The sequence below is a fragment of the Cheilinus undulatus genome, linkage group 18 (genome assembly GCF_018320785.1).
Source record: "Cheilinus undulatus linkage group 18, ASM1832078v1, whole genome shotgun sequence".
Taxonomy (NCBI): domain Eukaryota; kingdom Metazoa; phylum Chordata; class Actinopteri; order Labriformes; family Labridae; genus Cheilinus; species Cheilinus undulatus.
The window spans coordinates 27,071,484-27,084,198 of NC_054882.1; the positions used below are offsets into that span (position 1 = coordinate 27,071,484).

The 12,715-nt window shown below is 40.3% G+C and overlaps 1 protein-coding gene across 2 annotated transcripts in view; it reads right to left on the reverse strand.

Annotated features, from left to right (window-relative positions):
• Window positions 1–602: 602 nt before the first annotated feature.
• LOC121526700 (G patch domain-containing protein 2-like) overlaps window positions 603–12,715 on the reverse strand; it is a 40,021-nt gene continuing 27,908 nt past the window's right edge. Inside the window, exons 10-11 of one of the 2 annotated variants that reach the window (XR_005993332.1) lie at window positions 5,262–5,548; window positions 603–3,482 (exon numbers count right to left, since the gene is read on the reverse strand). Coding sequence is in view for 1 of the 2 variants with exons in the window: in XM_041813388.1 (XP_041669322.1) it covers window positions 5,352–5,548 (197 nt within the window). In the remaining variant the exon portion in view is untranslated. Of the gene's footprint in view, window positions 5,549–12,715 lie in introns of both variants that reach the window. The other variant, XM_041813388.1, reaches the window with a different exon arrangement.

Consider the following 12,715-nt stretch of genomic DNA (forward strand, 5'->3'; position numbering starts at 1 on the left):
TGGACACCTGTTACACAGCTGGTTTTTACACTAGAAACAAACTGGTTTACAACCTGGTTCAAAAACCCAAATGTGTCTCATTAGCCAATGTTTTCATGTGCTCTCACTGTACAGGGGGTGAATTTTTTTGTTCCGCAATGGTTTAGATTATATTTAGGAAAAACCTCATTGCGGACTAATTGGCGTGTCTCATTCGATTGACAGGTAGCTCGAAAGGCAGAAACTACTCTGTCAACCAGAATGCTAGCTAGCTAGCCAACAGGAAGTCGCGCTTAGTTAGGTTGATCCAGAGTTTGGTTGAGATAGCAATTTCAATATGGAAGCCGCCGCGGATTGGCGTCAAGAGCTGTTTGAGTTCGCCTATTGTAAGCAGATGGCTGACGTCACACAGGTTTGTCTAATTCTTTCTACAGTCTATAACTTTAATGTTATGGTTTTTCCAGAATTTTTTGCTGCTTATCAGGGGCGGGACTCAAACCAGACAGAAAAAGTAAACACCAAACAAATTTTGATGTACCGATGCATCTAAAAAAAAAATAGAAAATCATAAAAAAGTTTTCTCTTCCTGTGATTTTATTCAAGAAGTGAAATATTTTATTTTTTAAATGTTATTGATTACAGCTCACAGAAACCAAAAAGCAATTTTTTCAAACTTAGAATATCACAACACATCAGACCAAAAAGGATTTGTAATACAGAAATGTAGAACCTTTGGAAAATTCTGCTCATGTATGCACTCAGTAATTGATTAGAGCGCCTTAAACACAAACTATTTCATCAGTGTGATTTGGCATGGAGGCAATCAGTCTGTGGCACTGTATGGGTGTTATGAAGCCCAGGTTGCTGTAATAGCAGCCTTCTGCTCGTCTGTATAGTTGATTCTGGTATCTCGCATCTCCCTTTTGGCAAATTCCCCACTGGATGGGATTCAGGCTATGTCAGTTGGCTGGCCATTTAAGCAGTTATATCATGGTCAGCAAAGTAGATGCTGGTAGTTTTGGTTTCATAGTGGGCAGGTGCCAAGTCCTGCTAGAAAAGGAGATCAATATCTTCATAAAGCTTCTCAGCAGATGGCACTGGCACACTTGTAGTCCAACTCCTGGACCTGGGCTGGGCTTGATCCACTGACTTCAGCCTCAGTCCAATCCTTGTGACACTCCCTTAAGTTCTTGAATCTGCTTTGTTAGAAAAACATTTGAAGTCTGAGCTCATTCAGTAGCTTGTTCATCTTTTGTTACACACTTTTCTCTTCCAGTCAACTTTAGATGAATATGCTTTGATACAGCCTCTGAGAACAGCCTGCCCTTCCAGCAGTGAGAATGTGGCTTACCCTCCTCGTTGAGGGTGTCAGTGATTGTCCTCTGGATAGCTGTCATGTCAGCAGTCTTCCTCATGATTGTGGTTGTGTGTACCAAACCAGAGTGAGAGAATGAAGGCTCAGGAAACCTTTGCAAACTGTATTTTTCTATAATAATCTAGAAGGTCCTTCTGATTCTGTTTTTCTTGTTGCAGTTCCAGTTAACTCAAACAATTTTGCAATTTATTTTTTATTTAGTTTTAGTTAGCTATAATACTGTAACCTTGCAACATATCAAAGTTTTATGTATGAATAATTTATTCAAATATAGATTTGTAATTTATTTTGTAACATTTTAAGTGTTAATTTTAACATTTTCTTACTAATAATCTGTTTCATTGCATCCTTTATGTCACTCTCTTACCATTGAGCAGCTTGCATGCATCTACCAGTTTGTTTGCCCTAAAATGTACATTGTAAAATCTTAAATCAAGTTTGGAAAAATTAAATGCCTTGCAGGTACAATTACAAGTCATATGTATTTATGTACATAAATAATTGAATTGCAGATTAGCCTTTTAAGCATTTATATTGATTAATTTTTTATCCCTCAGTTGTAGGCACTCCTGAAGATTACATCAGTCTTTAGACAAATTAATTAATCATTGAGAACATTTTAAAATGTGTCAAATATCCACGACAGGACAATGATTTTTAAATCATTCTACCTCATGAATCTTGGTGTTGATTGGTTGTGATGCACAGCATGTATTGGAAACATGACATTCCTGTAAAACTATGTTGCATATAATCACCCTGTATCTCTTCATAGTTCAGTCACTCTCTACTTTGTAATACTAACACAGAAAAGGAAAAATGTACTTAGAATTTATCCTTGATCAATCTACACACCCTTGAAAAAAACACAATCATGTACAATCATTTATTGCCCACAAATTCTGCATTTGAAATAGATACTGTAGTAACCTTTATAAATATCGGTAACACAGAGACATGATTACGACATCACCTGACACAAAGACAAGACATTACATAATTACAAAATCTTGTTTCATCAGATTCTAAAACACTCAAATGATAAACTTGCAATAGTTTACATCCACAAATATCTATTCCAGATTATGTTCTAACAGGGTTCATTAAAAGCAGAGTATCAACCTCAAGCTGACATCTATTTTGACAAGAGTTCATGAACACTGCACTGCAGGTCAAATTGAGTTTTTTCATTGTGATAATGTCTCTCTAACATCTAGTGACACGGTGCAGGCTTTCTTTGGGAGGAGTAATCCTCTTTAGATCATTTGCAAAGCAATTAGGCATGCCTCTGCTGCTATTAAATATTACGATAAGAGCCTGTGAGATAAGATGCTATTTGTACCAGTATCAAATGTGGATAGCTGCCTAAGAGCCCTGATAACAGGGAGATATAGTTAAATCCTTGTAAATGAAATTTAGAACTATGACAGTGAAAAATAGAGACATATCTTTTCTACTATCTTTCATGAAATTGAATTTATGTATTTAATGTCCTCAGCCTTAAATCCTCAATTAATTGACTTGTAATTATGCATAAATACAACACATTTTATGTGCATGTCTTATGGATAATATCAACTCTGACATTCAATCAAACAAGGCAAATATATAAATACTTTTAGCTGCCACAAAAACATGACATATTGCAAAACATACTGATCCTTGCTGGTGCAGCTTTGCCACACTGACAGTCACCAGAAACCCTGACCACACAAGGTTGGATTTCATTGTGAGCAGGGTCCATGGATCAAACTGGAACCCCTTTGAAATCCAAAGTGAGTTGAACCATGGTGACTCGCAACATGTATTTGTCAGCAGGAACCAGAGAGGCTCTTTTGCATGTGTTTCTATCATCACTACAGTCTACACAGCAAGAACAAGCGCTGCTGACAAGAAAGGAGCCAAAAAAAAAGGCAAATTCCCCACTGACCTATGACCTGAAGGGGACCAAAGGGGGCTGCCCTGCATGCATACAGAGGAGGTTCAAACAGAGTTTATGACTGCATTATCTCTCCTCTTCCTCATCACTTCTCCACCCATCAGTGGACACTAGCAGCCACTACGGCGGAGCAGACGGACCAGGCATCACTCATTCACTCGCCTCCTAGGTGCCTTTGTCAGGTGATTGCTGGCGGAAAAAGGAAAACAGATCAATACATCTCCCATGGGCCTGACAGGTAATCTTTACCTGGGATGAAATATGAGTGGTACCAAGCCGCTGGATTCCTTAACTGTAACAGGGCAATTGACTGGCTGTGTGGAAGCCATTTCCCACACTTCCTAGCCATTGGAAATTCATTCTGGGGGCAAACAGTCTGTGTGAGACGTGGTTATGGTGGCTGCTAATTACCTAAGAGGCAGGTGTGGTGATTTCCCATGCATGCTTCTAATGCAGCTCTGTCAATGCCTTGGCACCAAAACACAAAGTGACAGATAAGGCAAGAGGAGCTCCTTAAAACACCACACAGTCAATACTTGTCAGCATCCAGGGTCATACTTCTCAAAGAAGTCACCAATATATTTATCAAATGCTCCCTTTTTTCTAATTACCAAACTCATCCTGTGTTATTCCTATCAATCAGATGTGTTCCCGGTCTACCAAAAGCCAGCTATCGGGCTTTAACGTCCACAGGAAGTATCTTAGAGGGAGTGGATGGGGGTTGCTCCCTACCTCAACACTTTGACTGATTCCTGTGGCAGGACGTCATGTGTGAGGCATCCATTTAGACGAGTGTGCCCACACAGCATTTATAAATGTCATCCCTGGCCAACATGATCACATAAAGCCTTCTCAGACGGATTATTGCAGACGTATAACTCACATTAATTGGCAAATCTCATTCTACTAAATGCAATTCTTCTCTTAAATAAGGCTTTAAAAGTGTGTAACAAGACATGCAGTGTGTTAGTGGTATGTTTCACTAAAAAGGTTTCTTATTCTTACTATAGAAAATGCATACCTGTGGTGATAGAGGATCACGGACATGAGCTTTTATTTAAAAAGCTGTCACTGTAAAACACTATTTCTTGAATTCATGCCAGCTGAGATGATGTTACTATGTGCAGAAGTATGCTTGTGTTCATAAAGATGACAAGTTATCAGCTCTATTCAGGACCAGAAAACCCAACTCCACTTGGCCCCTATAAAAATGCATTTTTCTGTAAGTGCTGCTTGTTTACCAGCTGTGTTTGATCTCACTGTATGCCTCCATTGATCTTTTAATGCATCTGATGATGCTGGAGTCGTGGAAATGTATACCCTAAGGGTAGGTGAAAAGACGTTGTAAGACTCTCCTCTCCTATCTCCAGCAGCTCCTCTGACTTCTTTTCTCTGCACAGCCCCAAAAGCGACTAATCCACCGCTGCTGAAAAACAGCCTGTTCAAACGCTTTTGCAGCAGGCCTTGAACTTAAATACATTTGGGCAAATTTGAATATGGAAGGTAAGCTGAGGAGAACAGAGGCGGGCCTCCGAGGACCACGACCACACTTCCTCTGTGTTGTGCTAATGAGTGCCTTTGTACAAACTGTAGCTTTTTTAAATCCATGCTAATAGGAGGCCTGTACTTTGTGCCACTCTCTACCGGTGGTCGCCTTTCTGAACTTTAGCAGCATGTGGTAGCTAAACATTCTGAAGCTGGAATGTGTCTCTGAGCAAACTACGTGCTGCAAAAACCTGCACAGCCACTGACTCTCTTCCTACTGACAAACCCTGTGCTACTAAAGAGGACATAATTGCTGGATTGTGTGGTAGCAGGTGGCCTGGAGATTGTACGTGTGGAAACAGGAGGAGCCGTCAAGTCTTGAGTCGAATGAGGAGCCTCTTGAAGCTGCTTTCTTCCTCAAGGAGATGGCAGAGGGTTAACAAGGCTTGATTGCATTAACATTTGTCATGCTTAATACAATACCTGGAAATACTGGATGTAGCAGTAACATGCTGATTTGAGGAGTGATGATTGTTTTGTTGTTTTTTTAAAGATTGCGCAGCAAGAGGAGGTTTAGTCTTTTCTTTCTTGAGTTCTTTCAGCACGCTCCTCCAGACTTTGTTGTGCTTCGCTCATGGACAAACTCTCCGGCTTTGCGGAAGCAGAGGACTGTGAAAGAGTTGCATTTGGTCCAACAGCCTCTTGGGTGGAGATGTTTCTGGCTCCCTGTGCCTCCTCTCTCTGGTGATCCCTATGAAATGGGTAGCTAGCTGCAAAGAGAGGGAGAATAAAGTACACATTATATTCTGAACACAAAACTGAGAACAAACAATTTTCTGTGAGTGTCTTACTTAGCCCACAACTCATAGATGGCTCGCTCTTTTAGGTATATTGACATAAAACTTGGAAGCAATCCCTGTCTAATAGGTTAAATATTAATGAGGTTTTGGTCAAGTGAGCCAAATCCAATTTGGCCCCATATGACTTGTGGACATGGTTATTAAAAGGCCAATCTGTGCTGCTCCTATATGGCTTTACTTCCCCCCTGCTCTGGTTATGGTATGTTTTTCCCTCCATTCATCACACGTTCACATCTCACTGACTGCCTACCTTTCTTTTAAAACATCCTCTTTCTCTTGATCTTGCTCACCTTTAAAGCTTTCTGTCTCTGAGAGTGAAGGGAAATATCTGAAAGAGAACTGAGGCCAATTTTTGCAGCAGACAGAAGAACTCTAAAACAATTGTGCTCCCCTAACATGCTTGATAAATAAATCTTTCCTGATCGCAACCCAAAAAAAAAAAAAGTTAGTGGCGGTCACACAAGACATCAGGGAGGCAGTCCTGGAGCAGAGGACGAGGGAACTAGAAGTGACATTGTGGCTCTGGGCTGTCTCACAGGATTAGGCATTACAGCATTCACTGGCATGTGCTTTTGCTCCTTCCCATTATATCTGCTTGTGCCTCTTTCCAGATGACTTCTTCCCCAAACTGATCCGGCGGGCAAGATAATTGATTAATATTTCTTGAGGGAACGATGACTAACCATTGCTGAGGTTCAACCCAAACACCCGGGTTAAACATAGTCAAAGGCTTGGATCCAAATTCAGGGGGGTTTCTTATTTGAGAGATACAAAGAAATGGCTAGGAACTTTTAGTTTGTGGGTGTGTTAACATGCACAGGGCAGAGCAGAATCAGAAGTCTGCTGCAGGTCAAGGTCACTACCAGGATAAGCTGCTGATACAATATTTAACAATCTTTCAAAATCATCTACTTAAAGAGAGCGCGATTGTTCCTGCCAATCTTGAAATCAAGTCTTTCATGTTTAACTCATTGTACAGTGGGAGTACGTAAGTGCATTTAATCTGCTATATAGGTAAGGAAGAGACATAGCCTACAAATTTACAAAAATGATGTGACTTGGTGCTTCAAGAATGACTTCAGCCTGTATCTCTCAGTGTTCTTAATTTGTAGCATAATGTTTTTGTTCTGTTAGGGTTCAAATTCTGAGAAGTATTTGTAGTTTGCATGTTGACATACAACAGCATCTAAGAAAATTAGAATATTATGACAGTTCCTTTTTCCCCCTTTGCTTCAAAGAGTGAAACTTACATATATTCTAGATTCATCTAAACAATGTGCAATATTTCAAGACTTTTTTTTCATCTTGATGATGGCTCACAAACATAAAATCCACTATCTCAAAATATTAGAATATCACAAAACAACAGCCAAAGATTAGAATTACAGAAATGCACTCAGTATTTGTTTGGTGCTGCTTTCACACAAAACACTGCATTTATGCAGTTGCTCTGGTAGCAGCCTTCAGCTCGTCTGTATTGTTGAGTCTGATGTCTCTCATCCTCCTTTTGACATTTCCCCAGAGATTCTCTGTGGGGTTCAGGTCAGGCTAGTTGGCTGGTTTATCAAACACGGTAATAACATGGTAAGCAAACCAGTTTCTGGTACTTTTGGCTTCACTGTGGGAAGGTACCAAGTTCTGATGGAAAAGGAAATCACTATCTCCATATATTTCCCAGCAAATGGAAGCATGAAGTGCTCTAAAATCTCCTGGCAGATGGCTAACAGTGTTGACTTAGGACTTGATAATGCACAGTGGACCAACAGCAGCAGATGACATGGCACCTCAAACCAGCACTGACTGTGGAAACTGAAAACACTGGACTTCAAGCACCTTGATTTCTGTGCCTCTCTGATCTTACTCCAGACTCTGGCACCTTGATTTCCGTTATGAAATCAAAATTCCACCTTCATCCGAAAGCAGGACTTTGGACCACTGAGCAACAGTCCAGTTTCTTTTTTCCTTAGCCCAGCTGAGACGCTTATATCGCTGTCTGTGGTTCATGATTGTCATTATACTAAAAACATGACACTTGTAGTCCATCCCCTGGCCCTGTCTGTGGTGGATCTTGATCCACAGACTCCAGCCTCAGTCCACTCCTTGTGATACTCTCCAAAGTTCTTGAATCTGCTTTGTGTGACAATCTTCTGAAGGCTAAGCTCATCCCTGTTGCTTGTGCACCTTTTCATACCACACATTTTCCTTCCAGTCAACTTTAGATGAATATGCTTTGATACAGCCACTGAGAACAGCCTGCCCTTTCAGCAATGACCTTCTGTGGCTTACCTTTCTTGTTGAGGGTGTCAGTGAATGTCTTCTGGAAATTTATCAAGTCAGCACTCTCCCCCATGATTGTGATTGTGTGTACTGAACTAGAGGAATATTTCACTTTCTATGAGATGAATGTAGAATATATGAAAATTTAACTTTCTGAAATAAATCATGAGAAAAAAATCACTTTTACATTATATTCTATTTTTCAAATGCATCTGTATGTATGAGCAAGTACCATCTAAACCTTAAAATCTTGCAATTACAATTGAACTTCAATACTGATAGACAATAAAGCAGCTGAAAGCCAAAATTCGCAAAAGTTCACTGTTGTGCAGTGAGGATTCTTTTGGTCATATTTCTAGCAGATTCTTGTAGTTTTGATATTAGACACATTTGCACCATGAGTGAAGTCATCCACTGAGTTAAAGTTCCCACCTGTGACTTTAGTTGATCCTAAAGCACCATTAATGCCCAACCTATATATTCAAATAGGCCACTGTTCACTTTTCCTTTATTAATTTATTTAAATTAGATATTTAACAAATCAAGAGCAAATTTTCCCATTGTTTGAAGTCTTGACCAATCAAACCAGGCTTAACACTCCAGGCTTGGGGGAAAGGATTGTTGGCCCAACATATTTACTTCAATGGTACAGGTTAAATTAGATTGTTATTGGAGATATATGGTAGAAATTTTAAACACAAGCTGTTCACCATTCATGCATGCACACAAACTTAATGCCACTTCTCTATAAGTCAGTGCCCAAGGTGCAACCAAGTTCTTACAAAGTAGCAGAATATTGTTGTGGAAAAGAACCCATTTCTGTGTGAGTCAGTATTCATGGGTAAAAGACTAAAAATAGATATTTCGGCTCTGATTTTATTTCATTTTAGTGAGTTCTGCAAGCATACAAAACCGTTTTAGTTAGTTTTCATTTTTGAAAAAGCCTAATTTGTATTTTAGTTTTTACATTCTTGTTTTAGTTCTTCAGCTTTTCTTAACTGTGATAACTACTGTGCCATTCAAACATGTGGAAGTCACATACAACATCTTTCAGGTATTTACGTTTACCACACGGGCAGGTTAAAAGAGATAAATGTTGATCTAATGCTTAAATAAAAGATGGTCAGAACGCCCACAACCAACTGGTTTTACATCAAGGTCAATAAAGACATTACAACCCAAAGGTTTTCTGTCAATGGGAGAATTACAGCACGTGTATTTATTGTGGGTGATAATGGGTGTCTGAATGGAACCATCTTAATAAGCTCTCATGTGATGCTCTCTAAAAACAATCATTACAGGCTTTCCTGGAGCACTCCCCTTCCCCCTGTTTATTAATCAGCTAATTACACATTGACAGTAATGGGCCTGCTGATTCCCACACTTAAATGAACAGGGCTGAATAGCTCTTTAATGATTAGCCTTTGTGTTTCTCTCTGCTGCTCCCTCTCCTTCTCTCTTGCCCATGCACACACTCGCACACACACACACACACACACAGAGTAGTGATTCTTCATACAATTGAAAAAATAGGACATTCTAATCAGACCTCCTGCTGAGAGGGTCTGCAAACAAATGAGTAAAGAAGCACCTAACAGATGGAGCTGCAATAAAACAAGTCTGCCTCCACAGATATGTAACCAAACAGTAAACAGTTAGAGCTGTTACTAAAGCAGCGGGCTCAGGGCTACACTACGTCAACCTGTGTGGGTCTCAGCGTAAAGCTCAGCCTCAGGAAACAGCACAAACCACCATGAAAGTTTGGCGGAGCAGCACAGGCAGGTGCAGGTGGAAATGGAGGAGAATGGGTGGGGGTGGGAGAGGGGTTTCTTTGAAGGACGCGAGCAGGGTGCGGAGTGGAGCCGGAGAGGGCGAAATAGTGCGGTGGGCTGCATTTCTGTCAGCAGAAGTGATGGCTGAGTGGTAGCGTTATTTGTCTTGTGCTGCCATACGGCCCCTCGCACCAGCCTGGGCATTAATGAGAGGGGGCCGGACCGCCGGGCAGGAACACGGCGGGCCTCCGACGCAGGTGATCTGTCAAGCAGCCGTCTTTCTCGTGCAAGGAGACACATGAAGACGGAGGAGAGAGGAGAGGCAGCCGGGCTGACCAAGGGGCCAGCCTCTGCATGGGCACCGGCACGGGGGCTCTGTCCGACAATCAGAGATAACGCACTAACAGTCTGATGAGGTCAATCAAACCTGCCTGTTAACTCCAAACTCACTCTGACTGAAATACAGCTCACAGGAGAAGTTCAAGTTTTGGTTTATTGCCATCATTTCTTTATAGAGATAAAGATGAAGGGCATTATCAGCGACAGCAGGGGAGGAGTAAGATTGCAGTAATTAATTAGTCTGTGTGTGAGATCAGCCAAGGCTATTAAAATCCATCAGGATCTTAACACTCACTGATTCATCTTCGCCTTCTAAAGAATGCTCCTGAAATTGTGGTAAATGTATTAATTTTCACTAACCCTCACAGGGAAACGTCTTTTTCTGAAGTTCAACTTTTTGTAGTATTTAAAGGAATATTGTGCAACATTTTAAACATTAATAAAGCTTATGTCAAATATATGCCGAGCAAATATAGTGCTGAGTAATGATTTTCTAAAAATGAGTGAATTCAGACTCCTTGGTTTGTTGTTCTTAGCTTTGTGTTAACACTAACAGCCCAGCAGTTTCTTTAGCTTGTTTATGTGTCCATCTGAGGCTTAAACATGTTCTGTTTTTCCCCCTCCAAACATTAGCCTCTGGGGAATTGAGACGATCAAATTCAAGGACGCTGTAAACAGAGGCACGGTGGTAGAACGTATGAACTTCCCAAACACAATAAAGGATTTTGTTTTGTTTGACATATGTTAGAAAGAATCAACTCTGAGCAGCATATCTGAATGGAAATCAGTCCTACTTGGTCAGAACACTGAGGGAGGGTTGGGGGAGGCAAGGAAGCGGTGCATTGAGAGTTTTGTTTTGGTCTGCGAGATTGCTGCTAAAATGTGACATTGACTGGAACAAAAGTTGTGTTTCTAGTGTTTTTTTCTCTTTAAACCCAATGGAAGCCATGCTTCTCTAGTTTTTCAGGCTGTGAGTGTCATTTTAATCAACACTTTCTCTGACAGATGATTTTTGATTGACTGAAATTTTGATTGGGTGATTGTTTCTTGCTTTTAGTCCAACGTCAAATCTTCCCTGTTTTTTCATATCCCTGTGTATGTGAAACAGTGCCCCACTAAATCAGTGTTGCCCAAACTTTTTTCTAGTGACCCAATCCACATCCGACCTGACCTATAATTCATTAAGCAGGTTAACTGTGCCTAAAAAAACATTTTGACCTCTTAAATACTGTTTCTATACCATCATATTCTTTTGAATACAAGCCAATATGTGATATACAGTGCCTATAAAAAGTATTCACCCCCTTGGATGTTTTGCCCTTTTATTGATTTTATTAATCAATCATGCCAATATAATTTGGCTTTTTGACAAAAAAATGACCTAATTAAACAGTCCAGTCAATCTGCTAGTGGTCTCACAATTTTGACTGCAGTGTGTCTCAAGTGATTGTATTATAAAGATGCCAGTGTCTGGAACGTCCAGTCACTGGTTATTCAGTATTCCTAGCTACCATTACATCATGAAGACAAAAGAACACTCCAGCAACTCAGAGAAAAGTTGTTGAAAAGTATAAGTCAGGGGATGGATACAAAAAAAATCAAAGGCACTCAACATCCCCTGGAGTTCAGTTAAATCCATCATGAAGAAAAATAGAAGGAATATGGCACATGTAATCTGCCTAGATCAGACTGTCCTCACAAACTGAGTGTCCATGCAAAAAGGAGACTGGTGAGAGAGGCCACCAAGACATCTATGACTACTCTGAAGGAGTTACAAACTTCAGCAGCTGGGTTAGGAGCAACTCTGCATGCAACACTGTTGCCCGGCATGGAGGAGATTCCATGGTCAAGTGGAAGAAAAATCTTTGGTCTGATGAGACAAAATCGGTGCTTTTTGGCCATCAGACAAGACTGACAGTACATCACCACAAACACACCATCCCCACTATAGTGGGGATGGTGTGTTTGTGCTTCATGAAGCACAGTCGTGGCAGCATTATGTTGTGGGGATGCTTCTCAGCAGAAAGCCCTGGAAGGCTTGTAAAAGTAGAGGGTAAAATTAATGCAGCAAGACATGGGAGAATCCAGGAGGACAATCTTATTCAGTCTGCAAGAAAACTACTGCCCAAAGACAACAAGGTGAGTACTTTGGAGTGGTCAAGTTAAAGCCCAGACCTCAACCCAATAGAGAGTTTCTGGCTGGACTTGTAAAGGGCTGTTCATGCCCGATCCCTGTGCAACATGACAGAGATTAAGCAGTTTTTCAAAAAAGAAGGTAGTAAAATTGCAGTGTCCAGGTGTGAAAGACAGATTGAGACTGATCCTCAGTGACGTGATTGCAGCCAAAAGTGCATCTACTAAATACTGACTTGGAGGGGAAATATTTATGCAGTCACTGATTTCATATTACATATTCTGATTTTATTTAAATTACTTTGTAAAAATCTGTTTTTAATTTGCCATTACAGAGGTTTTTTGTGTTGTTTTTTGGGGGGGGTTTAAAAAGCCAAATTATACTGACTATGATTGATTTATAAACTCGATAAAACATCCTAGGTCCTGAATATTTTTTAGGCATCGTATAGAAGATTAAAATAATTCTTGGAGTCAAATTACTCTATCAAAAGGGACAATTTTAATCTCTATTTTTGAAGGAACTGATAACAAAGAAAAAAAGTTGGGTTTTTTT